The following is a 27,833-nucleotide window of genomic DNA, read 5'->3' on the forward strand; positions in this document are numbered from 1 at the left end:
ATCAAATTTCAGGAAAGCTTCCTGCCTGGGTCAGGATTTCAAAGGCCTCCTGTACTATTAAGAAACTTCAACTTTTTAATTCTCATAATTTTTTGGTGGATGTTCCTTTTCCCACCAAAAAGTGGGGGGGAAGGGAGGATTAGTAACAATGTTTATGTTCTGTTTTACTTTACTTCCTACTATTCAGGACTGTGGATTGTTAAAAGTGATGCAGTGTTTATACACATTGTGGTTATGGCTAAGGCCATGCTATTGTTGAAGGATGTTATACACCCATTTATCACAGTATGTCAGTAAACCCATTGTAAAAATGTCCCACTAGTTAAATGAGGCTTAGATTTAATGAGACTGTAAGAAAGGATTTTTTTTCTCATACTGTAAATAAGGTTCCTATAGCAATGTCATTGGGATTAAGGTGAAGATTCCTTTTTCTTTTAAAACAACAATAGTAGCCCTGCAAAGGTAAGCAGGCAATCTGAAGAAAGCATTTTTATGAAGCCTTTGAAGAAACGGTTGGTTTGGTCACACTCAGGCTAAACAAATACAGTAAACAAAGTGTGGCACTATAAAAAAACAAGGCAGGAAATGAATATTTTTCAAGGGTTGGAACTCTCAGTTACTTTGGTTCATGGCATCTTTAGTCAGGCAAGAGGGCAGCAAAATGGGCAGCTGTTATGTACTCCACAATAATTTACACATAGTCTTGGACACTCAAGCCTATCGTTTGGGGATAGGGATGTTGGCAAAGACATCCTCTATTCTTTCCCTATAGTGCCATGGGTTCTTTAGTTTGGCTAATCAAAACTAAGGGCATAATTTAACTCTACAGTCACAAAGTGTAGGCTATATACGTGAAGTCTGTACAGAACTACACCGATTTACACCAGTTGAAGCTCTGGCTAGGTATATTCCTAGGGATTTTGTGAGGGCAAAATTTGGCCCATTAGAGTTCTAATTTAATAAGAGACTGGTTAGTTCATATTAATTTAATGAAACGACAGAGTGATAAGAACACTAAGCTTTCAAGAACAAGGAAAAAAACTCTTAAGTGCACTCTAAAAGGATACTGTCAGTTAAAATAGTTTCAAATTTTTGACCTACTTTACAGTTGTAATAATCTAGTGAATAACATTGTTTGGAGTTAAAATACATGGTTTTTTACCACATTTCTGCCACTGAGCATGTAAAAATGAAACCCCCGGCCACTGTTAATGTCTGACCCAGCAATATTTAGGTTAAGTTTTTTTTGTTTTTGTTTTTTACAGCTGCAGAGGTTGCTTGCAAAAGATGCATGTGGTAATTTTCAAAACCCATTCCCAGAACTGCTCTGGCGTCAGCTGTGGTATTCAAGAAAATCAGAGAGTGAAAACGGGAAAGCCAAATTGGCTAGTGTGTCATAAGATAAAGGCAATGAGTTTAATGTATGTTAAAATAAGTAGTATAAAACTGCTAGGGGTATAAGAGGTAAATTTTATTTTAACATTTCCAAAAATACATGATGAACAGTGGAAGGTCCTTCACATTTATTTATTACTAAAAATGCTGCATTTAAGTATGGCTTAAGACTTTATTTCTAGATCACCCATTCAAATCCAGCCCAAATGAGCCCTGCACAAAAGCTGTTACCATCTGATTATGGCTTTGGCTTATGTAGAAAAAGTTTTATTGTTTCAATCCACTTAATACTGGACAGGTGTCCACATCACAACAGCCACTATTAGAGTGGGAATTAACTTGTACCCTTGTTCATTGTCAGAACAGAAGTTGTGCTCAGCTGTCTTCAACTTGGTCACATTAGTTAGAGGCTACAGAACTTGATTCTGCAACCTCGGATTACAAATGTTTATGGCTGGCTCCAAAAGGAAGATCCAAACAATAGAGTATTCTTGGGGCGGGGGGGGAGACAGTTCAGGATGAAGATAATTGGATCCACACTAGCAGCCATAAACATTAGAGCTTTCCTCCCTCAACACAGAAGTTTCAGTCTACCTCCCTTTCTCAATCTAGTTTTATATCCCAACGATGTCTCATGTTTGCCCTCTGCAGCACATATCCTTTTTCCGGTGCTAGGCATTTGGCTTAAAGCTTGCCAAAGGATGTTACTATGGGCAGAATTTTGATTATATTATCCAACACAATTGTGAATCCATGTACCTCTCTGTTGAGAAGGCTATTTAATGCTCTCTCTCTCTCCATTTGGAAATAATAGTCTTGTAAAAAAAATTTTAATTAAAAAGTCTTGAGAAAGTAGTTAATTATAAAAAGAAACTAGCCTGGCCTGAAGTATAAAATACACTGCGGATTGAGGACTCGCATAGGAGTGCATTACTAAAATAATTAATGTCAAATTTTACATATCACACACAGCAAATGCTGCTGCTGCTAACGAGTCCAGTGCCCTCCTAATATCTGTGAGCATCTCTTGTGCCTCACATCCAGGCACTTTTAGATATGCTAGTATTACTTTTTGATGTGAGCATATGATTTAGTTTAAAAACAACAACACAAATCCACTTTTTTACATGAGGGCAGTAGAGAAGGGGGGAAATCCTATCTCTCTCCTCTTTCCCCTCCCCCCCCCCCCCCCCCCCCGGAAGTCAATGAGACCGGTCTTGGGTAGTTTTTTGACTCACTTTCCTTCTATCTGAACATGCATGTGCCCAGGATAGTTCACAATATGTTTTCGTTTGTCTCCCTCACCAAACCTCGTTTTGTATTTATCAACTATTAATATTGTGAGAGTCTTGCCTCTTGTCAGTCTAATTTCTGATTGCTGCTGGTTCCTGACATCCAGCACTTTATCAAACATAAGCTGCTTGGCTCCCATTACCACTGATCTCAGCATTGCTAATAAACAGCAACACCAAGGCCATATTTTCTAGTTCCTGTCAGACCGCTGCTTTCCTGGGTGAAAGAAAAGTCCTATTAGCATGCTCCTCCTCATTGGCTCTGACAGCTTGATTAATTAGACCCCCTGTTTAGATGACCTCTGCACTGACACAACAAGGAGGTGAATATAAAATGAATAGTTTGCCCATATAATGGGCTACTGTAAGTTTCCAATTTTTATCACATCAGATTGTCTGAAGTTGGGAGCCTGTATTAAAATATATAGTGTATAGCAATAGGTGACTACAGGTTATGAACTGCAAAGATTTACAACATGGTTCAAGAGTTGAAAACAAAAAACCCCAGACACCTGACATATCAACTTCTCCTCTAAGAATTATCCTGTCCTTATACTGTCGTGGCCATACAATACAAATCTAACTCCTTCTTAGGTTAGGAAATAAAATGACCTTTTGTTTTCAACAGATTTTTATTACCAGAATATACAGCATGTTAACTTTGTGGTCATTCAGCCTCCCAGAAAACATGAATGTAAAAGTTGTTGTTATAAGCACCACTCTAGTTAAATGTCAGTCAGCCTTTCCATTATAATCTCCTAATTTGGGGATTTAGAATAGAGCCCCGCAGCAGGCCTGGGATCCCACAGAACCCTCTGCCATAATAGTGGGAGCAGGATTTTAAAAGTTCCATGCAGGGCTCTAGTTTATAGCTTGTCTGTAAAAACTTACTCTAAGCTGAAACTTGGCATGGGAGGTCACAAACTTTCTCTTTTATTAAATATAACTTTGTTAAATACAGCAGTACAAAATGCAGAAGGATAGATATTCTCATTTCATCTTCATTTTGTACTGCTACGGAGCTTCATCTTCCTCCACTGAAGTCAGTGGGACTAGGATCAGTACCTTGATAGGAAAAATTGGGGCCCAATCTTGAAAGTTGTTATATTTAGAGCTGGCAGTTGAGAAGGAGGAGTGTTACTAACAGTCTTCATTAAAACAAAACACAAATATTTTAATTGTCAATTTATTTTAAACATTAAAAGATTTTCCCCAGCATTTTAACCCCGGTTCTGAAGTTACATTGTAGAAGCTTTGTTTTTTCACTTTAACTTTCTGCTTTCTCCATTCACCCCAGTTTTACTCTAGGACAGCAGTTCTCAAACTGTGGGTTGTGACTCCATTTCGATGGGGTCAGCAGGGCTGAAGCCCAGAGCTGGAGCCCCTGCCATGAGCCCTATGGGGCTGAAGGTAGGAGGTCGCAATTTTTTCTACTGGGGGGAAGTCCAAATGGGATCGCCAGCACAAAACATTTGAGAAACACTGCTCAAATTCCTGTTGAGTTTTATTGCCAGTGTGCATTGAGTCATGTTGCGTGTGAGGTAGATAATAGTCGTGACTGTAAGTACAGTGTGGAAACTCTGTTCCCTTTTCAGAAGCTTTTCTTTAGAGTAACAGCAAATTGAAAAAAGTGCTATTCCCTCTTCATAACCCAGCTATTGTCTCTCTTCCCTGGTTAGCATGCTGGACTTGACTTTGCACCCTGGCTTATACTGTGATGTCACTGAATTTCCTGTCAGCAACGCTATTCCTTATTTGTTAGTGAGGATCTAATCAGATTTATGCCTGCCTTTGTAGAGTTGACTGTGCTCAGGGGTGTGTGTGTGTGCGCGCGCGCACATGTGTGAGAGAAAGCATTGTATTATCTTTTGCATCTGCAGAGATACTGCTGACATTGCAGTCACTTATAGGAAAAAGAATTTGAGAATATTGGCCCTAGACAGCTCTGCAACAGAGTTGGGCATGCCTCAAAAGGTTGAGAGAGAGGTGACAAATCCAGAAATCCTGTTTGGTGCACAGTGCCCCTCAACTTCTGTTACAAAACACCTCCGATTGTCAGGGCTCTGATGCTGATCTGATTGGTGACCTCTGTTCATTCCATCTCATAATACAGAAACATTCAATGAACCCAAAAGGTGGCAGATTCAAAATGGATGAAAGGAACACTGTTTCTAGCCTGTGGAACTCATTGCCACAAGATGTGATTAAAGTCAAGAGCATAGAAGGATTCACAGAAAGACTGGATGTATATATGATAAGAGTATTCAGAGTTGTTGTAATACATATTAAAACATGAACAAGAGCTTTGGATGCATGCTTCAGGGCATAAACCTCCAGCTTTCGGAAACTTCACCTACCTGAGGCAGAGTTTCTTGTATCTTCCTTTGAAGCAGCTGGTACCACCCACTATCAGAGACAGGATACTGGACTACATGGACCGTTGAGTATACCATTTTCTAATTCTTATGAACTATCAGAGCTATCTGAGGCTCCCTCCATAGTCTTTCCATATCTTCAGTATGCCCCCAATTCCCTCTCTCCGTTGCCTTTGGTCCATCAATAGTCCCATTTCTTCACCATGAACATCTTATCTTTTTTTTTTTTTTTAAGTATTTGCATGTAAGGCACAATGACCAATTTATCTAGGCACCATTACATATAATAAAAGGAACATCAGTGATCCTCAGAGTGAAGAAACCAGTGTACCTCCCTAATATCCCCCCACTTGTCATCTCCTGTCTCACACAATTATGCAGTGCCTCCAGGGCCCCCCTCTTCCTTCCAATGTCTAGTCTTCCAATGGGCCACATCAATGGGTGAAATTCATCCCTATGCACAGGAGTGAATTTCACTCAAAGAGTAAATAAGGTCTGGCTGGATCATGAAAGCCTGCCCTCATTCAGCATTACATTAAAGTCAGCTGGTGTTACATGTATGGCGGGGCTGAGGGATCAGGCCCTAAATTACTCCTTTGGGAAAATGTTAATCCATCACATTGATGTATTAAATTACATAGGTTAATAGGAATGTGTGTGCATATGTGTATAGTTATGTGTGAAGGAACTGGAGCAGTATATAAAAAATATGCACCTGGCATTCATCTTGTTTGTGACCTTCAGCATTTAATATTGAATAAACAATCCCATTGTTTTCTGGCCAGTTCAGGCTCTCAATAATGCAGGGATAGTAGACACTCAACGTTGCTAAAGAAACGTTTTAAGCAGCATTGAAAAACACACGTTTCTAGAGACTGCTCCTTGGAAACACTAGTTCAGATTCACTACTGGTGCAAACAGGCACAACTCCTTTACTTTCAGTGGCTTTGTATCTGTTACACCAGTTCAGATTTTGGCCAAATTTGTTTTGTAACAAATTGAAATAAAGTTAAAAGGTTAGCTGCCTTTTAAATGTATTTTATAAACATTATTGTTTTCTGTTTGTACTATGCTCTTAGAAACTATTAGATATATCTTCTTGCAGATTTTGACCTTTTCATATGTCAAAGATTGATTCTTCTCTTTACCCACCCCTTTTCCTAGAGTCTTTCTATCTACATAATGAGCTCTATCTTAATTTACTCTACATTTTTATACTGCACTTCTCATGATGTTATCCGTGCAAACCATTGTATTTTCAGCGGCGCCAAAACAAACATGAAGTTTTTTGTTTACTTCAGTGATGTTATTACAGAGCTAGGAAAAGGTTACAGAGGTGAGACTACTGCTTCAGATCCAGCTGGGGGAGCTCAGACACTTTTTATGAGTCACGCACAAAAATGTTTGGTCTTCCATGGATGCTAGAAGGTATGTAGCAACATGCAAAGATCATTCTTGTGCAGTCATGTGTTTGGGCAGGTGTGTCTTCCCAAAATGGATGTTCATTTTATTTTGCATTCAACCTCTGGGGTAGGGTCCCAGCCCCAATCTTTTAGAAATGGCCACAAAAAAAAAATCTGTATTTAAAATGGTAACACTTAGGCCCTCAAATATTGTAGCACTGCTGAACATTGCAATTGTATGCAACAGAAAATGTAGAGCTGTAGAATTCCAAATGTGGACATTCTTACTCTTACTTAGGCTACAGTCTTTTTTAAAGTAGAGTAAAATTAGCCCTAAAGTCAAATTTGAAATTATGTTCATAATTTTGGGATATTAAAATACTTCCCAGAGCTCATTATCTAAAGCCCTAAATAAAATTGCAATATAATTAGAGTTTAGGAAACCTCAAAAGGTTTAAAGAGTGTTTTCTTTTCAGATGAGCAATGAAGTGTGCAGATGCTTATTAAAGCTACTCCTCTCTCCTCTCCCATCTCCCTCTCAGTGGTGCCTCCTTATATCCCCATCTCGTTCAGTATTCCCCTCCTACACAATTCCTGTCCTCAACAGGCCATATGTTCTTTACTTCCCGCTTTACATTTTTCTTTCCCTCCTGTAATCCCCCAGGATATTGTTGGCATCTTGGTCTCCTCCCTTTCTGGCCCTGTTCCTCAAAGTCTCCCTAATGCAGATACTGCACTATATGTTCCTCCACACAACCTCCTTCCATTCTCTTCTTGCACACTTTTAATCCATACCACTTAGATGCTTGTCTGCTGGCTTCTGGCACCAATAATGTGAAAAAACTGCAAGTTCTGTTACACTGTGGTGGTTCTCCAGTGAGATGCATACCATATATAGTATAGCAGGACAGAGAATTGTAGAGCAAATGCCAATAGTTTGGGGCCCCATCGCAGAGGAAGCATAGCCCTGAAACAGAGTTTCAGAAGTGGAAGCAAATGCTCTTTGAAGCATGTTAGTGAAATATGGGACTCCAAGAAGGGAGCAAGTCAGAAGTCTGTTGGGAGATATCATGGAAGGAGAAGGAACCTGTTTGAGGATGTGTGAGAAGTTCCCCATGAAATAAACCTTTTGCCTGTCATACAAAGGACTGAAAGGTGTATCCATTTCTATGTCTATCCTTAAATACGAGCTCTGTCTCCATAGACAGTCTAGGCCAGATGCTCAGCTGCTGTAAATCGGCAAATGGCTTCAGTGGAACTATGCCAATTTACAGCAGACGAGAATCTGGCCCTCTCTTTTTCAACTGTGGGGCTGCAAATTCAAGTATAGAGCTCCACCTGAAATCATCCTAACCTGAAACACCCATCTAATAATTCATACTGTTCTGAGGATGGAAGCAAGAACAATTTGAAGCAAGAAGCATATTTCATACTTGGATTAATGGTGGCAAATATAATTGTGTAGTGCACTCATTTGCTAGCTTTTTTTTTTTAAAACGCAAGCTCCTCTGTAAGAGAAAGATGCAATCAGTGAGTGACTGTGGTGTTTGAGAGGAAAATGGCCCACAACAGCATCTCTAAGGACTCCACTGTCCATACATAGTCTGAGAACCATTGATGTGTAGCAAATCGCTCCATTGGGGGGTCATCTAACACATTGTGATTCCACATGTAAATACACACAAATTATGTACATCCAGTTTTGAAAAATGGGGCATAAAGCAAAGTGTAAAATACTGATGTCAGGTATTGCAGAAAATAGCTACCACATGTACACTGTATGCTTTCAAAATTTAAATAAGCCATGTCTTGTTACGGCAATCTAAAAATTGAAAAACTGTGAAAAGCCACTGCCAGACCGTGGCCCATTAAGTCGGCCATGTCTGCCTCTGGCAGTGTAAAGCAGAGTTAGCTGGTTTAGTTGGCCAGCTGAGGATATCCCTGTCATAAGGGAATCCACGGGTGGCATTGGGCCAGTATAGTGACTCCTACACAAATCTCCTCCTCTCCCTGTCCCCGATGAAGGGGCCTGGCTCGAAATAGGCTTCACTATCTGTCTCCAGGACCTAGGACCAGTGCCTGGCTGCCACAGGATCAGGAACTGCAAAGGTGACTTACTGACATCTTTGCTTCCCACCCCTTGTCTAGAATTGCACAGCTCAGCTGGGCCAGAGGATGTGGGCCAAAGCTTTTCTGGAGTTATCAGCATCTCTTCAGAAAAAGATGGTCGACCCCCATCCCCATTTCACCTTGTCCCCCACAAAAACAAAACTAAAGTAACTCAGCTGAACTGCTTTCTGATATTACTTCAATAAGAACAGTTCAACTGGAGGCTGATAGCTTGTGTAGATCCCAGGGCATTTTCACTCTGCCCCATAGGGTGAGAGAGCCAGAGAAGAGAGAATGTGGTCGAATTGATTGAAAGACAGTATAACACTGGCTGAAGAGGACTGCATGCCAAAGTACCTCTGTATTTTACATACCACCACTCTTTGCCTTAGACTGTGCGGAGATATAGGAAGAAGGAGACACACATCAGGGCCCAAATGAGGCTCTGGGTAATCACTACTTCCCACCACCCAACACAGATGTAATGAGGTTAAGTGGTTTCCGTATAAAGAAATGAAAACTACTGATTATTCCTCAAGAAAGTCTTTTAATGACTTATGGCTATAAATGCAATACAGAAGACAAGCACAAGTACAAGTAAATTTTTACGACTATTTTTAATACTGCAGCATTAATATAATCTGAGATCAAATTATTCCAACACTATTATTTTTTAATACTATAGTGTTAGTACAACTTGAAATCAAAACAGCTCGAGCAACCCAGACTTCTTTACTCTGTTACCTTATTTTGCATGCAACCAGACTGTTTTACTTTCAAACATTACCCTGCCGAGAATACGGTACCCTTTAGTCAACCGCTCTTTGCATTGGCCAGGTGCAGATAGTCGGTGCAGTTCAGGTTTCCTCGATTCAGGGGATGCGGATCAGACTGATCAAAGAGAATAACTTCTTAGACCAAGACACACACACACCTGAGGTCCTACACATTTAATCTCATCTGCCCGCCGTGTTTTTTAGCAGGTCAACCAATCAGATTAGGCCAAATTTAGTGTTGTCACTTTGGCTATATAATTCATGCTTACTTATTTTCTTGTAGCCAATTGTTGTTTTAATTTTATAAATTATGCTCAAGGAGATAGCTTATTTCTATATAGCCCACTGTCTCGACTGTGGTTTCCCTTAGTTTTCTAGGTAACTTACCTCTAAATGGGCTATTGGCTTGATTGTGGGTAAGGTTATCTTGTGGGTAAGGTTATCTTGATGACCTAGGCCTAGGTCATCAAACCCACATAGGAATCAGTTTTTTGGCTGCAGCGTCTCTTAACCACAAGTTCCAAAGGTGGTTTCAATAAGCCATACCCGGGGGCATGACCTATTATACCATATAAGTGTCAGCATAAAATGTTGTCGGGTTGTAGGTGTCTTTTGACCACAAGTTGTAGCTTCATTTTGCAAAGCTTGCTTTTTAAAGATAATTTTGCAAAGTTCATTCTATAAAGCTTCCGGAAGTTTTAGGCCTAACACTGGCAATACTGGTGTTCATCTTAAGCTTGACAACACTCTTGCTCAAATTAATCACAGACTGCATTAGAGATTCTGGGTTATATGTATCTACTCATTCTAGAGGTCTACAAAAGCAACATGACTAAAATAATCATAATATTGTGCATCAGCATAGTGATGTCCACATGAAGTACTCAAAGTGCTTTACAAAGAATATTGAAGTCCTAAAGAATTAAACCTCACAATCTTTGTTGAGTTTGACAGTATTAGCCTCATTGTAGAAACATGAGGCACTGAGAGGTTAAGTGACTCTCCAGGATCACACAGGAGGTCTGTAGCAGATCTGGGACTAGAACAAGTCACCTGACTCTCAGACTTGTGCTTATGTCACAAGACTATCCTTATGACAAAAGAGCTGCGAGAAATACACTGTATTTATTCTTTAAGATTTTCACGCTGTGACCCTTATTTATTGCCTGCTTCAGTATCTATTATGAAATAATATCCTGATGTTTGCTATTAGAAAGGGCTTAATCAAAATTAGGTTCCATGGAGATTAGTTCCAGGGTTAAAAGTCTTTAAATTATAGCAGTTCTTATCTTGTAATTCATAGATGGCTTTTAAAAATGCACTTACTTAATCCATTTCACACTATTTTTTTCCACTTATTTTGTTTTTACTTAAACTACATACACACCGCTCCCCCCTCTACAACAATTTTCTGTCTTCCCACGAAGCGCACTCTGTTGTTTCATTAAATGGAGAAAGTCGCATGTGCTTTTCCTCCTTAGCAAACATTTATGAGCTGTATGTTTTTTATTGAAAGGCCCTTCTTTATTGTGCATAAAGGTCAAATCTTCCCTTTACAGTTTGTTCAGTTCAGGACAACTCTCCGCTATTAAGTCCTAAATGTAAAACTGAAATAGGTACTTTCAGGATGTGTTTATAGGGCAGTTCTGTAATTGAACAATTCTGGGAATGCCTATTTGGTGCTCTGTTCTGTCATTTTTGTTCTACAAATGGAACTACTATCTTCTTCCCTAGCAGTCTCACAAGTTTGTGCGTTTGCTCTAAGTGCTGACCAAAATAAAGAGCCCATCATCATCATTATTACTTGTGTGTAACTGTTTCCTTTGGAGATGGATTTTAGGCATTTCCCCCACTATTGGCCTGTGGAAAGAAAACAGACATAGGCTTGGCCTACACTACACAGTTAGGTCGATGTAAAGCCGCTTACATCAACTTATGTCAGTGTACATACTACAGCCTTGCTTCCGCCAGTGTAGGTGCCCTACTGACATAATAACTCCACCACCACGAGAGGGCTTATGGCAGTGTAGTCAGGGTGATGCAGTGTCTACACGTTGGCTGTTGGCTCTCATGGAGCCGTGAAATTGACAAGAAAGCTAGGGTAGGTAGGGGGCTCCAGCAACAGCCCAGCTGCCACCTGGGCTCCCTGCCCAGCCACAGCCTGGCTGTCCCCTGAATTCCCTCTCACCTATTGCCTGGAGGCTCACACCAGGGAGTGCTGGTACTGCCCAGAGGCTCCCAGCTTCCTGCCCCATAGCCCCCAGGTGGAATCATTTTGGGGAAAGGAAATCTGGTGAGAAACAAATCCTGTGCTGCTTTTCGGCAGCAGAAGGGATTGTTTTCCTTGTTAGGCAGATTTCACATACACCTGTAAGTCTCATCATGAAGCTTAAAATTCCCCTCCCTCTTGTGTTTATGTCAAGTTATGTGCACGTCTCTAGCAGTAAAAGGTGTGAAGAGGTTCTGTGGCCTAGTGCAAAGCATCTTTTTAATTGCAGAAAAAGTAGCTTCCAAATTGCCAAGTGGAGAGGAATCTGCGGGGAGAGTACTGGCCTTCTGCATAGAAGTCAAGCGCTGAGGAGAGAAAAATTGGCCAGGTGTCTGCCTTTCATCTGGATATTCAATGTGACACATCTGGTGCCAGTATAACTGCTATTTCTAAATGATAAGGAAGTTTTGCAGTCATGGGAGGGTTGAGCTGTCAGGTGAGCCAGAGATCAAGAATTATCATGACAGTTTCATGGCATATGAAAGATGCTGTGAAGTGCAGTATGATTCTAGCCAGCGGTGGTTAAATTAGGTTCTCTTGGACTTAGTCTGATGTGCAGGATAAGAGGGACCAATATCATTCCATGCATTGTGTAGGAGGAAGTTAGGGTTTGTTTGGGCCCACCAAACGCAGAGACAAAATCACTTGTAATGTCCGATTACCAATCCCGTGTTTTACTCTGGCTCTGGGCTTCAGGGATGGTACTACTCAGCAGTCTAATTACTTTCTTTTCTTGAAAATGTCGTAAAAATCAAGTATACCAGTAATATTTCCAGGAGCCAACTAGTCACTTTCATTTGGTTCCCAATCTTGCAAATTTGTCAAGAGTCTAATCATGTGTACCACTGCCTAAGCAACCTTGAGTATCAACTTTGCCCCCTGCTTCAGCATACCAAAGGCTTGTGTAAGGAAAACTGATTGAAATCTCTAAAAAACAAAAACAAAAGCAGTATCTTCCACCCCCAGCTAAGGAAGTTTCTTTTAACAAGTAATCAGCCCAGGAAACTTGTGCGGCATATTGGTAACTACAAGTACAAGTTAATTTTCTTCTTTGTGAAATAATTTAAAAGTATAACAGTTATGACTAGATCTTGCTGTTTAGGCATGCAAAAAATATAATGCAATTGAAATAAATTGTAACTATTTGCAGTAGGGAATCTAATAGAGGCACTTAATGTTACATTACCCCTAGTCCAGTCTCTCTCTCTTACTCACTATACATGTTTCAGGTTTGTTGGGGGTAAACAGCTATTCATTGGTCCGCTCAAGGGATTCACAGTACATCAACTTCATTTTGGCTGCACCACACCACAGCATAGTACAAAAACGGGATGACCTTTCTTGTGATCTCATCTAAACCTGAATCTGTGTCGGAAACCCATTTTTTATTGACATTGTTCTGAACAAGTTCTCCTGTGTACGCTTCTAACAAGCTTTGTTCTCTCTAGAAACTTGAGGCGGCATAAAGGGCAAGTGAACAACTCTGCTGAGTGAGGGCACAATATTCTCATTGAATATGCACAAGCGTTAGTAAACTCAAGCTGAAATAGCTCCACCAGGAATTGCAGTTTAAATCTCTGTCATCCCAGGGGTTCTTTCTGTCACCCCCATATACAATATTTATTAATTGCTTATGAAAATGTTTAGTGTGTTAAAGAGAATGTTTTACACTTTATACTATGCACACATGGCACTACTGGGGAGGTTTGCGAGAAGTTGTCTTACAAGTTAGTTCCCATGTGGTGTCTGTTAGTCACAGCTAATTATTAAGTCTTTGGTGAATGCAGACTACACTGGAACTCTGATTCCCTTTCTCCTCTCCCCCCACTGCTAACGAACAAAAATTACTGCACATAATCTAGGTTTATTGCATGTATAATTCTCCAAAGAGCTCCAGTAAGATAACAGCTATGGTTTCACATTTCAGGTTTAACTGTAGTATTATTACAGTACTCTTTCCATGAGAAACGGGTAAAGAATCATTAATTGATAGTGACAAATTTTCAACCCTCCCATTGTGTGTGTGTTTTGTCATAGTAGAGTTTGACTATGGTTTGTTATATAGTTGAAAAATTAGCCAAATTATTTTTTAATTTTCAAATGGAACGCTGAAAAATTTAATCATCTGCCTATGGCTAGAAACTAGAGTATTACAATAAAGGAAAGATTGTTAGCTAATTTAGCTGTTTGTTTCAGACACCTATGAGTAAGAAACTGAACTTAATTGCAGTGGAAAAGAATAGCAAAAGCAAAGTTCTGACACGGCAGAGTTTAGGGACACAAACTCCAGTCCAAATTCAGCCTTCACCTATTGAACTCTGCTGAAAGCAATGGGAGTTTTGTCGTTGACCTCAGCGGGTGCAGGATTAAGTCCTAAATGGAACTAGAAGTTTTCTTTCCATACGTAAACTCACAGGCTGCAATCTTGCAAACTTTTACTCAAGCCAGTAATCCTGACGTACATGCATTATTATGTATGGGACTACTTATATGATGAAGGATGGTCTGTCTATTGTACACTTTAAATGGTTCCTTTCAATGAATCTGGTATCTGCAAAGGTTCCCATAACTCTTATACCGGAGTCATCTTTATAGGACAAAAGACCCTTCCATTTCACACACAGTAGATTGAACAGGTGTTCAGAATATCAATCCCTGGCTAAATACTGATCTTCCTCAGATCAACTTCTGATAAAAACAAAACATTTGAATTATGAAAACAAAAAGTACATTTATAATCTCAAAGGGAAATTGTTAATTTAATGTAAGTCCCAAATATAGTTATTGTATAATATGAAATGCCGAGGGGGATGGGTGAGGATGCAATTTTCACAGTGGAGATACGTAACTCTTGCTGACTTCACTGTAAACTGAAATTTTAAATAAATATTTCCTTGAGGGTGTTTTACATTTTTAATGAAAACAGATTTTATCTATTTAAATGTTCCTTTCCAGAGTAGTGATTCAGTGTTGGCATAACTCTTCTCCCATTGAAATCAATGGGAATTTTGCCCTTCAATGCGATCAGAGTTAGGCCCAAACTGAGTACTGTAGAAAATCCCACCCTCTATTCAACACCTCTGTGGTAGTACATCACTTGAGAGAGAAGGAGCTAAAAATCTAGAGATGGCCCATTGTCTAGACTGCTTTGCTTGCTGCTTGGATCCCAGATTTTAGCCCAAGAGCATCTCTAATAGTATGTAAAACTGACTAGCTTAAGTGCCCAAGCCACATGAAATGCAAAACTGCACAAATGGTGAAAAACAAGTGAGGATTTTGAAATTCCTTTGCTTGTAATAACCTAAAATGTTGTTAGTAATAGAGGTAAGGATATAATTTTTATCTTGATGGTATGCATTTCACATCTGATAACAGCTTTTATATTTCTACATCAGAACTACTCAATTTTGCTTTCACATTTTATAGCAAAACTTATCAAATATTAAACTTCAAATATTATAGTTCCTTTCATCCCTATAAAGAGCGTGTGTCTCAATCAGATGGTTTCTATAACAGACTCTCCTAACTGCTATGATGGAGAAAACTGAAGGGCCCCATTTCCCCCCCAGAATTAAATATGTATTAAGGTATTTTAAAGAGTGTAGTATCTTTTTAAGGTTACCACGTATAGTTATGTCGTATCATTTCACTGTGCTCTAATGTTAGAGATAACAAATATGACGAGTAACAATGGTGTTAAGGTGTGATTAGTCTATGAGAAATTTACCATGGTACAGCCATGGTATACTATACAGGGCCTGTGACCATTGACACAAAAAAGGTACAACTGTTCTGTGTTCCCATCTTCCATTAGGGCACCCTGCACTGCAGGTGGTTCTCTTTTCCCTGCTCCCAAACCATGTTTTGGGGTTTGATATTTTTTTTGGTCTAAGTCAGGGGTGGGCAAACTTTTGGCCCAAGGGCCACATCTGGGTATGGAAATTGTATGGCAGGCCATGAATGCTCACAACATTGGGAGTTGGGGTGTGGGAGGGGGTGAGAGCTCCGGCTGGGGATGTGGGCTCTGGGGTGGGGCCAGAAATGAGGAGCTCAGGGTGCTCTGGGCTGGGACCGAGGGTTCGGAGGGCAGGAGGGGGATCAGGGTGTGGGAGGGTGTCAGGGTTGCAGGCTCCAGGTGGCACTTACCTCAAGCAGCGGAGGCGCTGCCCTGTCCACAGGCGTCGCCCCTGCAACTCCCATTGGCCGCGGTTCCCAGCCAATGGAAGCTGCGGGGGCAGTGCTTGGGGCAGGGGCAGCGTGTGGAGCCCCCTGGCTGCCATTACACGTTGGAGCCGGAGTGGGGACATGCTGCTGCTTCTGGGAGCCACGCAGACCAGAACAAGCCCCGGACCCCGCTCCCTGGCTGTAGCTCAAGGGCCAGATTAAAACATCTGGAGGGCTGGATGCAGCTCCCGAGCTGTAGTTTGCCCATCCCTGGTCTAGGTGCTTACCTTAAAGTAAGGGAAGAGCCCAAGCCCAAATCCTGGAACTGACATCCCCCAAAGATGTAGGTCTGAACACACTGACTGTCTCCTTTCTTTATGATGGGTAAACCCAAGCCCCGGAGTTGAATACCCTTGAAACTATAGGAAAGATGGGCTCCTGATCTGGATCCAAATTTACAGCTAGGACACTTTAAAGTTTTTGTTGTTGTTGTTTTTTATTAAAGCCCTTTGTTTTGGGAACAGTCCCTTCCAAAGACGAATGCTCTTTGGTCAGTGAGTGATCTTAAAAAGACAGGAGAGATGGCCCAAAACAGTACAGAAAAATTTACAATTTAGAAATTCCAAAGAGAGAAAAGATTGCTGTATCAGACTGAGACAGTTTGTCTTATTTTTCCCCAAAGGACACCATGGTTTAATGGATGGGGCTTTAACCTACCCAGAGGTCAGTCTTTGCTGGACAAGTGGAACCTTATCCCTGAGGGCATTGATATACTAATGACACATGGACCTCCTCTTGGTAAGTGAATGAAAAGCTGTGTGTGGTTTTGTATGTAGAAGCCTTATGGCTAGAAGAGGTGAAAACATTGCACTTTTAGTGCAAGCAAAACTATTAATACCTTAAGTGACACAATTTTACCCTAACACAAAACTATGAATTAAAAAAAAAATCAATAAAGAAACCTAGTACGATAATTAAACTTAGCAATTATGTTGGGCTCCTAGGTATTTTTTTAATTAATTTTTTTGATTTAGTGAAGCCAAGGAAAATCGAAGGTGTATCTAGCTGCACAGCCTTTTGAGTTAGATCCTTTATTTTAAGAACAGTATTCTATTTGTCTGACAAAGCTTCCAATCACATGGGCCTAGGATTCTCCGGGACTGACTAAAAACGTTTTGAAAGATTGGTCCTCCCTCAGAACCACCACCAGCATTAGAACATAATGTTTATTTAAGCTTTTTATTGGGTCAAGATTATATAGTGGTTATCTAATTACTCTTCTAATTTACCCTTAAAAAGTATTTGCTTCGTGTAGCGGTGCCTTCTCCCGGCCCCACCACAAACTCAGTCGGAAACCACTCCAAAGTACATGCACCAGTGCTCTTTTACTGTCCATGCCTATCCCCACCACCTACCATTTACATATCTGACAGACCACACCCTGGGAGACCGCTAGCTTCTCCTGCCAGCAGGGATCTAGAGCTCCTTGCTCCTCCCTTTCCTGACTCCTCCCTCTGCTTCCTCCCAGCCAGCTTTATATAGCAGGCTGGCCACTCAGGCCCGCAGGCGCATCCCCTCAGGTGATTACAGCGTGGCCTCCCCAGCCAGTCCTAACTAATCCCCCTTTTAAGCGGAGCTGGGCTAACGGGGTCCTGGCTTGGATCTCCTAGCCAGCACCCTGTTACACTTCATTAAACGGATTTACCAAAAGTTCACACTTACGCTTAAATATTAAAAATTGGATTACATTAATGAAGGACCAAAATTCTGTCGCCACCTATTCATTCAAACTACACCTATTTATTTCAATGAGAGATGAGTACAGGTATCTGAGTGCAGAATCTGAGTTTTCATGAATGGCGTCTTGAGCCAAATCCCGCTTCCCATACTCACATGAGTACCCCTGTTGATCCACAGAGTTATGCTATGATAAGAGGCATCTATAGGGTTGTCCCCTGATTGCCTCAGAAAGCAGGTAAAAAGAGTATTCAGCACACGTGATTTTAAATAGAGGGTAGGATTTTCTACAGTACTCAGTTTGGGCCTAACTCTGATCGCATTGAAGGGCAAAATTCCCATTGATTTCAATGGGAGAAGAGTTATGCCAACACTGAGCCTTTCGGAAAATGCTACCATAACACTTCTTCATGCCGTGTTCCACCAAGTCACACATGTCTGGTTCCTGCTCTGTAAGACAGATACAAATCTAGGGTCACATCCTCAGCTAATGTCAATTGTCATAGCTCCATTTAAGTCAGTAGAGCTATGATAACTTACACCAGCTGAGGATCTACCTGTATAAAAATGTTCTGTCAGGGTGAGGAAGATCAGGTGCAAGGACGCATTAAGTAGTAGATAGTGTGGTTTTGCCAAGCTTTTAGCCAGATCCTCAGCTTATGTAAATTAGAGAATTTCCACTGACTTCATTCTGACAGAGCCATACGAGCTATACAAGTTTGCACCAGCTCAGCATCTGAGCCAATCGTTAAAAAATACTATTTTAAACTGTGTATGATATGCTGTGAAAATGGCATTTAAATGCCAGAGGCCAGCTGAATGGTCCAGCAGGTTTCTTGGTGGATGGAGTGTGAGGAATTTAATGCTTGGTAGGGCATCACAGCTAAGGGCTTGGCTACACTATAGCAGCACAGCTATAGCAGTTGCTTGTAACCCCGTGCTTGCTACAGTGACGTAAGGGGCTTTTCCAACACTGAGTTAATCCAGGTCCCTCTCCCCCCCAAGAATTCTTCCATCTAGAGTGGGACTTTAGGTTGTCTTAACTACATCTCTCAGAGGATGAATATTTTAACACCCGTCAATGACACAGCTAGGCTGACCTACGTTTTAGATGTAGACCAAGCCTGAGTTAGGAGTCAGCAATCCTAGCAGAGCTGAATGTTGTGGGACTTATACTCAGTGCTTATCTTTAGCCTGGTTATTAGGGGCATTCAGTATATAATGCTACCAAGGGAATATTGTAAAAATGTGCAGGTCACCTTTAAATCCTCCAGAGCCAATGTGTGTCTTCAACAGAGCTGTGATCTAGCACTCCTTCTCAGTGGAATGCCCTGTACTTTGAAAGCCACCCTTCTGATTGTAGTGATTCATTTATTTACATTTTATCTATTTACTTCTTCCCAAGAAACAAAAAAAAAAGCCCCAAGCACCTTTATAACATTTGCTGGTTGCTAGATTTCAATGGGGGCCAATCCACATATTGTAAATTGGTTTCCCATAGTGTACTTTAGTCTCAGCAGCATCACAGTATTTCTTAGTTGGATTTTTTGTAACATCCCTTCTGAAATTGTACTCCAGTCCTTCTTTGAACAAAGCAGAAGTATAGCCTCCATTTTGTGGATATAGTTAACATCAATTTTAATTGTGGGCACAGATCAGGGCATTAGAGATGCAAACAGAGATACTGGGCCTCAACATGCCTGAAAATATACCTCAAATATTGCCTTTTAAAGTGGCTACATATTAATTTAGGTAGAATTATGTCATTACCTACCTTGGCTGTTCGACTAGTTTTGAAGAGGACATATAGTCCAGTTTATGTCCCACCACTTTTAATCAGCTTGGGCCAAATTTATCCCTTGTATAACTACTTTGAAGTCAACAGAGTAACATCAAGGGTAGGTCTATACTTACCTCCAGGTCCGGCGGTAAGCAATCGATCTTCTGGGATCAATCCCGGAAGTGCTCGCCGTCGACCCCGGTACTCCTGCTCCGCGAGAGGAGTACGCGGAGTCGACGGGGAAGCCTGCCTGCCGCGTCTGGACCCGCGGTAAGTTCGAACTAAGGTACTTCGACTTCAGCTACATTATTCACGTAGCTGAAGTTGCGTATCCTAGTTCGAAGTGGGGGGCTAGTGTGGACTAGGCCCAAGAGTGAGTTTGCTCCTTCCTTCAGCTAGGATTTATCTTTTGCCTCTCACAATCCTTCACACCCTTTTGAACGTTAGTCTAGGCTGTAATAGTCCAGACAACCCACATTTATACTAATTGATGTCAAATTTTATGGATTTTCCGTATTAACTATAGAACTAAGTGGTTTTTACTTTAAAAGTAGTCAATTAGCACTAGGTTGCTTGTAGCTGTTTCCCTGTCGCTCTGTGCTGCCTATTTTCAGTGATCCGGGCTCCACAGTAACCTAACACTCACAGACCCTGGGCCTCTGGAAGTTGTTGAAGATGATATATTTTAAATTTCTGGGGTGGCAGTGGTGCCAGGTGTGAGAACAGAAGATCCTTCCATTGGCCTGTCTCTGGAATAACTGTGACCAGCACTTTTTACCTGACTAGCTTGGGAAGTAGACTGCTACAACAGCAGACAGGAGCAGAAGGGAGGAAATAAGACAGGGGGTGGGGGTGGGAGAATCAAGAAGGGGAAAAAATTGCAGCACTGCCAGGAATAAGAGTCACAAAGCTTCCACTCATGAAGAAGAGTCTAAAACTCTAGTTTAATAAATCAAATCACATACAGAAAATGTTAATTAGGCAGGAGTGGGGGGGAAGGAAAAAGGAAAAAACCTTAGGAACCTAAGGAAGACAGAGTGAGAAGTTTCTTAAAAGCCCTTGTATGCTTTAATGGAGAGGTTAGGATTACAGATAATGTAATAAACCTTTAGTGAATTATGGCTTCCTGAAAGTCTAAATGAAACCTTACCTGAATAGAGAAAATTAAGAGTATTGATTGCATTTTGCCCTCAGGTTTTCGAGACTGGGTTCCAAAGGAGCTGCAAAGAGTTGGCTGTGTGGAATTGTTGAACACTGTGCAAAGGCGAGTAAGGCCCAAACTCCATGTCTTTGGTGGAATTCATGAAGGTAAGAAATAGTAGGGCTCCCTAGGTCTGTATGAGAATCCTCATGGGGGAAACAAGTAGATCTCTGAGGTACTTTATACCAGATGTGGGCTTTCCATTTATTATGACCAAGGGCTTGTCTACACTACCCGCTGGATCGGCGGGCAATGATCGATCCAGCGTGGGTTGACTTATCGTGTCTAGCTGAGCGCTCTCCCATCGACTCCGGTACTCCACCAGTACGAGACACGCAAGTGGAGTCAACAGGAGAGCGTCAGCTGTCAACTTACTGCAGTGAAGACACTTAGACACAAGTAGATCTGAGTACGTCAACTTCATCTACGCTATTCACGTAGCTGAAGTTGCGTATCTTAGATCGACCCCGTGCGGTAGTGTAGACAAGCCCATAGTCAGAAAACAGTCAGATCTGCTGGGTGCTCAGCACTTTGGAAACTCACTTCTTAGTGTCCAAACAAAGACTTAGTAATCCACCTTGAGGAACTCATATTTTAAAATATTGACCACATACAGGATATCCACACCTGCAACTTGCAATAATTGTGCTGTGCCACTTTATTTGCTTTCAAAGCTTCTGTGGGGGGAGTTCCCTCATATGTAGAAGAATAAAAGCAAATTGAAATTTGTCTTACCAAACCACCAGAAAGTCCAGTTACTCCAAGTACAGGAGCCAGCAAAGGAGGTAGAAGAGACAGGGTGGTATTCAGAGAAAGCTTGCTCCATCAAGTCACCTCAGTCAGTATATGGGGGAGAGTACAGTAGAATGGAGGGCAGCTTGTGCCATAAGTCAGGAGGGAAGAGAGGGTAAGCACCACCGTTCCTTTGACATCCACTTGTGAAGTCATTCTGCAATACATTTCATGAGGTGTAATCTTTCAAGGTCTGTGAACCTCAGAAAAGCTTTTTCAGAAGATATATTTCCCCATTTTTAATCTCACACCTGGCAGGCGGAGTGTGAAACTTCAGAACAATAAGCTCATTTTGTGGGGATGGGAGGGAATGAGAGATTAAATAAATACATTTGGAGGTTTTTAAATATTTAATACACTTTGTGGCTTTCATGTTCCAATGAGACAAATACTAGGAGTCCAGCCTGGGAGAGATAGTGAGACTTTGTGACCCTAGGACTAAAAATTACACACTAAGTGCTTTATATTTCCCCCCCTGGAGATTTCACCATTGACTCTAATTAAGCTCTCCATAGGCTCACAGAGTTGGAGAACTTTATAAAAGAACAGACAGCTTACTCGCCTGCTGTTGTTGATTTTCCGAAGCCCTCATGACTTTACACAGTGAATTTTTATGTGCGGGTTATAAAGTCCTGTAAATAAGGAGTTTATAACAGAAACATTGACATGACCTTAACTATAGTGGCATGAATAGCAGTACTCTAATGCAAACCAGGAAAGATTGGACGTTTTCTATAAATATTAATGCTCAGATATTAATGATAAGTGAATACAAGAAGGATTCCAACTAGAACATGCAAATTGCCTATAGCCTTTTGTAGGTGCATGGTAAGCTGAAAGTAATCAAACTTCCTGCAGTAATCACGTTAAGCTGAGGGAAAGCAAAGGCTTCTTAGTGCGTAAGATCATTATGAAAAAACACTGTGGAGTCATGTGCACCTTACTTTTAAACCTTGTAAGTAAGATGGCAACACACACTACAAGCATGAAAGGAGTCTTATTTGAGCATTCAAGGGCACTAAAAGATCCAGATCCTGCTCAGTTGACTAATGCTGAAGGCAAAGGAACTGCCTACTCACTTTACTGTAGTAAGATTTGGCCTGAATTTTTTCTGAGAGTTTAAGTTAAGACACAATTAATTCAGGACCAAATTCTGCTCTCAGACCACATGAACCCATTTTTCATTGAAGGCCGTAGGAGTTGCACACAAGTATGTGGGGCAGAATTTTGCAGAGTCTCAATTTATTTTTTTAAACCAGTATTTTTCCACTGCAAAGTGACCTAACTCAAAATTGCCAACTTAAACAAACAAAACGATACAGGCAGACCACACAGCAATTGTGAAATGATTAGTCTCTGATGGACATTTTGGTAGCACAAACTTTGTGTTAACTTTCATTCAGCAGTGATCTGTACTATATCGCATTGCAAAAGGAAAAATATTTTCCCTGAGGTTTGGCCTGCTAATACTAACAGTGGGAAGTTCCTCTCCTTTGAAGGACCAGTCACGAGCAAGACATTTGGTGCCAAGCCCTTCCTACTCTGTCTAGTCTCCTGTCTCTTTTCCTGCCTCTCCATGAGCAAAGCAGCAAGTGTCATTCTGGGGCACCGTCTTTCAGTGCCATCTGTCTGTCCCATCTAGTCCTTCAACGGGCCAGTGTGCCTGAAAAGTCAGCTGCCTCCTAATCCTACCAGTGGGAGTTAGATCTGAACAGGTATCCCAGGAGAACAGAGAGGAAGAGGTAAAGCAAAGGAGTCCCTTCAGACTCCCCCTACTTCCAAAACACTTTTTTGGGGGGGGGGGGAGGAGGGAGAGAAGCAAAGACTCTTTTGGGGGCCAACATCTGTTTCAACAGAACTTATCATGCCTCTCTGCTCTCCCCAAAAGAAGCTCCCCGAGCAGGTTGTTCCTCGCAGGTTCTCTTGTCTCCTGCTCTGCCCTCAGTAATCTCCGGGGACTGTTACTAGTTTTCATTCCCCCTCCCCATCACCCTATAAACACTTTTGAGAGAGAAGGAGGAATGTGACTCAGATCCTGAAGGCCGCGGGCAGATAATGGGCCCCAAGGGTTTATTCTGCCTGCCCACCATTACAGGAGTGCATTACAGGCGTGTACTTGGCACGGTTTACCCCTATCCCAGACACCTGCCCCTTTTGCGGCGTGAGGGAGACCCTGGCGCACGTTTACCTGGAGTGCGCCAGGCTGCAGCCCCTATTCCGGCTCCTCATGGATATTTTGTTAAGCTTTTGGTTGCACTTTTCTCCTCACCTTTTTATTTATGCACTCCCTATCCGTCGCCCCACAAAGTCACGGGACCTCCTGGTCAACCTCTTCCTGGCCCTAGCGAAACTGGCCATCTATAAAACCAGAGTGAGGAGGTTGGCCGATGGAGTCTCCTGTGACTGTGGGGCCTATTTCAGGTCCTCCGATCATTCACGTATCCAGGCAGAGTTCCTCTGGGTAGCGTCCGCTGGCTCCCTTGACGCCTTCGAGGAGCAGTGGGTGCTGTCCGAGGTTCCCTGCTCGGTGTCCCCGTCTGGTTCGCTTCGTTTGACCCTTTGACCTCACTCCTGTCCCTGTTCTTTTATTAACTGGCCCCCGTAATTTTTTGGTCTCCAGGTCCTGTGGACCCCCCCCCCTTAGGCTGGAGCCCGCCCACTTCCTGGATCCCAATAGGATTACAGGAGTGCAAGGCACTCTAGCCATTTCTCCTCATGCCCCTACAGGGGAGCCAGGAACAAGTAGCTTAGAGCTGGCTACATAGGCTTTACCTCACCTCCTGTGCAAGGAGAACCCCAAGCCAGCTGTCGAGTTCTTTGTATGGAGTTGAGGATGGAGCAAGGCCGAGAATCTAGCCTTACATTCCTAAAGGCAGTGTCCACTAAAGAAGTAAGGTAGAAGTCTATGGTCACTCCTGGACCAGGTTGAGAGAGCTTGTGGTCTCCAGGCCAGGTGATCATCCCTTTCATTAAGACAACAGCATGCTTCACATTTGTTCCAAATCCCTTATCAGTCTCCTCTCTTCACCTTTTTATCCCACTTCTGCCTTAACCTTAAGGATGGTGGGGAATCCTGTGAGCTTTCCTTGGACATCCATAAGCCTCTGATGTCTTATTGGTTCTATATGTAGCAGATCAGAAAGCCCCTTTCCCTCTTCATTGAGGATCCCCTGCAAGGAGCTCCTCCATCGGGTTCACTTATACCTCAGTGAGCCTCCCCTGCTTGGCCAGCTTAAAGCCCATTCTTTCATTACGATAGGCCTCTCTTGGGTCAAGAGAGGGAAGAGGCCAGCCTCTGTGGAGGAGCTCTGCATAGCAGCCACTAGAGCTGCACCCACACTTACACTTCGTACTATCATTCAGTCTCTCTATCAGCGTTTGTGATGTTCAGACAGTAGAATTCTCCAAACAATTGTTCAACCACAGCCTTAAGGTTTGTGGGAGCTAGTATCCCACTCTTCCCCTCCCTCTTTGCCCAGTCCTCAAGCCACTTCAGCTCATCTAGCTGGCCTTTCATTTTCTGTGCCCTGGGCTGGAATTGCTGGTCAGATCCATTGCCCATGCTGGGAAGCCAAGCTACAGAAAATGCCTATTCTTTCCTGCTAATTGATTTCCGAGGTTTAGCAAACCAGTGTGAACACCCACCCCCACAACCCTTGAGCTGACAAACTAAACAATATGGCAAATGCAGGATAGGCCAGCCAAGTTTGTTTGAACTCATTGAGAGGATGTCTGCAGACCAAGTGCCTAAAAAGAGAGGGGTTTTCAGCTCCTGCTCGGTCCTTCACAACCTGACACTAGGAGCATACCAAACCATAGGAAACCAATTAGCTCAAAGAAAACAAGGGTTTTTTACCTTGTTCAGTTGCAGTACAGTAAAAGGCCTTTCTGGTCAGAAAACTGCACTTTTAAAACACCCCGTTTTTATTCCAGATACAATGCATTGCATTTTTTTTTTATTTGTAACTTTGTGGTAGCTTTCAAAAGCTTATAACATTTTGACAGGATTCATTGAATTTTATTCCAAAGCCCTGCTTTCATAACAGGTTTTTGTGTACCTGCCTATAGGCATTGCATAAGGTCAGCATCGTTTGTTTATTTATATTATAGTGTTTGTGACACATTCTCCCTACAGGTTATGGCATTATGACAGACGGTTACACAACGTACATCAACGCCTCAACATGTACAGTCAGCTTTCAACCAACCAATCCGCCAATTATATTTGACCTTCCAACCCCTCAAGGATCATGAAGCACTACTGCACAGTTAAGTGGGGAAGGTCTATAAACTGCCATTTTCTAATTATAAAACTTACATTCTCTTACATGTTTATTTCCAAAATTATGTGGGGTTTTTTGTAAATTGCTGGTACAAAAAAGAAAAAGAAAAAGAAAAAGAGGTTGTGCTTTTTGGAAATGCAGCATCCATTTTAAATTGATACAGCCATTGTGAATTTGTAAAATGAACTTTTTTTGTTTTCTCAAACTTGCCATTGTAAAATTGTTATAGTATTCTCAAAAGGACAGCCAAGCTTTCTTTTAACAAGTGAGAGACCTTATTTTAATATTATATTATAAGCTAAAAAGGCAGCATTTAAAAAACACCAAATTTGCACAACTGTTATTGTTTGAAAGTTTTTAAATGTAATTTTTTCCTAGTTAAGATGTCACCTTCCCCTATCTCCCCCTGCAGTTATATTAAACTTTTTTTTAGTATTGTAAACATGATTTAGGAGTCTGTTTGCCCCTTGATGAGTGTGCATGTACTGCACACTCCTATTACCAGTAATGTGCAGCAAGGGGAGAACAGACTTCACAGTTGTTTGTCTCTGCCTACGTTAAATATAGATAGCTGCATCCTTTATGTGATTTTCTACCTTTTTATTATTTGGGTGGGGTTTTTTTAAATTATTTTAGCTTTAAAAATATGGGGATGAAAGCTGCAAAGAGCAGGTGTTTCATGCAGTAAAAACATGTAAATGCGGACTCCTTTTAAATATGAATTTATATATATATGTATTTTTTGTGCATTATAACTAGGAATTTAATATTGCAAGTATAGCATCTGAAAAATTATGCTGTACAGCACATCTAAATTATGTAGGATGTGACATTTTCCAAGTGCTCAAGGCCTTCAAGAGCTTGAGTTAAATCTTTGTGCAGTTTCTGGCATGTATAGAATCAAATGGATACAATCAAGCCTAACTAAAATAAGGCTTAGTTGTCCTTTATATTTAAATATTCTTGAATTGTCTTTTTATTTCCTTTTTTCCTTATTTTGCACTGTGTGTAAATGCAATCTTGCTAGCACAAAATATTGTTGCAGATAGTTATTTCTGTTCTACCACTGTAAATGCTATTGAGCTTTGTTCTGTTTTATGTTACCTTGTTAATGGAATTTAGAAAAGCAGTTGTTTCTTTAAATTTATTGTGATATTATATATCTAGCGGCCTTTATATGCAAATAAAATTGCAAGATTTTTAAATACTTGGTGTTAAAGAGTCTTTGAATTAATCCCATAGGCCTTGATTAGAATAAGTAAAAAATTCTCATTTTCCATAAATTTTTATTGCTCACCATTCATAGGATGGCAGTTGGGTCGATAAAGCACTCAGTGGACTTTTCCTTCCGTTCCTCTGCCATCCATCTTTCCACAGCTTTTACATGGAGATTTTGTATTCAGGTGTAATTCAGTGTGAACTGAGTTTATGTGCAGTTTAAGGCTCATAGGACAGTATTTCAGACAGTGTATGGAAAAATTGATTATGTAATAACCTTTGTACCTCCTCAGTTATTCATAAGTACTTTAACTGCTCTGGGTGTTTTATGTTGTTCATCGCTCATAGGTTAAAAAATTAATAGTCCTAGATGAAATATAGTGCATATTTATTTTGTTTTGACCTATTCTGCAACTCTAGGTCACAGAATTTGCAGCAGAACCCACCCCTTGCAGGAGAATTGTGCAAGAGCATGAGCGCCTTAAGGCAGTGACTGTAATTTACTGTATGTTTGTACAAGGCCTAGCACCATGGGGCCCAACCTTGCTTGGTCTCTAGAGCTACCGCAATATAAATGTAAAACAAAAGTATTTTGTAAATTACTTTTAGCTCTTATGAAGATAAATGTCCAACTGGCAATGGATATAGAGCTGTCTTCGTGAACCTGCTACAACCTAAAACAATAGCTCAAGAGAGCCATGAACTGCACCCAGTCACCTCAGCAGATTAACCTTTAAACCTACCGATGATTTTGGAAACATCATCATCAGCTATTTCACTACTGAGCATTTTTAGTAGAAACATGTAGATAACTGGTGCCAAAGTGCTTTTGTTCCTTTTTAAAATCTCCCAAGTCCCATTGATTTTCAGTATGCTTACTCATGTCTCAAACAGTACCACAGAACTTCCCTGAGCCCAAATTGTCCCGTACCCATTCGCAAAATCCCAAACTGTCCCATACCCAGATTCCAACCTCTTCCTCCTGGCTTTCCCTTTCCATTATATAAATCTGACATGCTGAATGCTGAAAAAAGCAGGG

General features: G+C 41.3%; 1 protein-coding gene and 1 long non-coding RNA gene across 5 annotated transcripts in view; both read left to right on the plus strand.

The window, feature by feature from the left end:
• The window catches only part of MPPED2 (metallophosphoesterase domain containing 2), a 138,232-nt gene extending 111,449 nt beyond the window's left edge, over positions 1-26,783 (plus strand). For all 4 annotated transcript variants that reach the window (XM_065592523.1, XM_005286867.5, XM_005286868.5 and 1 more), the window contains 3 exons: positions 16,466-16,581; positions 20,495-20,608; positions 25,429-26,783. In XM_065592523.1, the coding sequence (XP_065448595.1) occupies positions 16,466-16,581; positions 20,495-20,608; positions 25,429-25,547 (349 nt within the window). In that variant the 3' untranslated portion in view covers positions 25,548-26,783. The remainder of the gene's footprint in view (positions 1-16,465; positions 16,582-20,494; positions 20,609-25,428) is intronic.
• On the plus strand, positions 6,497-16,338 carry LOC135983076 (uncharacterized). Its single transcript, XR_010600564.1, has 2 exons — positions 6,497-9,771; positions 9,807-16,338. It is a non-coding gene; the product is annotated as an uncharacterized LOC135983076 (long non-coding RNA).
• Positions 26,784-27,833: the final 1,050 nt, after the last annotated feature.

Source organism: Chrysemys picta, chromosome 4, assembly GCF_011386835.1.
Source record: "Chrysemys picta bellii isolate R12L10 chromosome 4, ASM1138683v2, whole genome shotgun sequence".
Taxonomy (NCBI): Eukaryota; Metazoa; Chordata; order Testudines; family Emydidae; genus Chrysemys; species Chrysemys picta.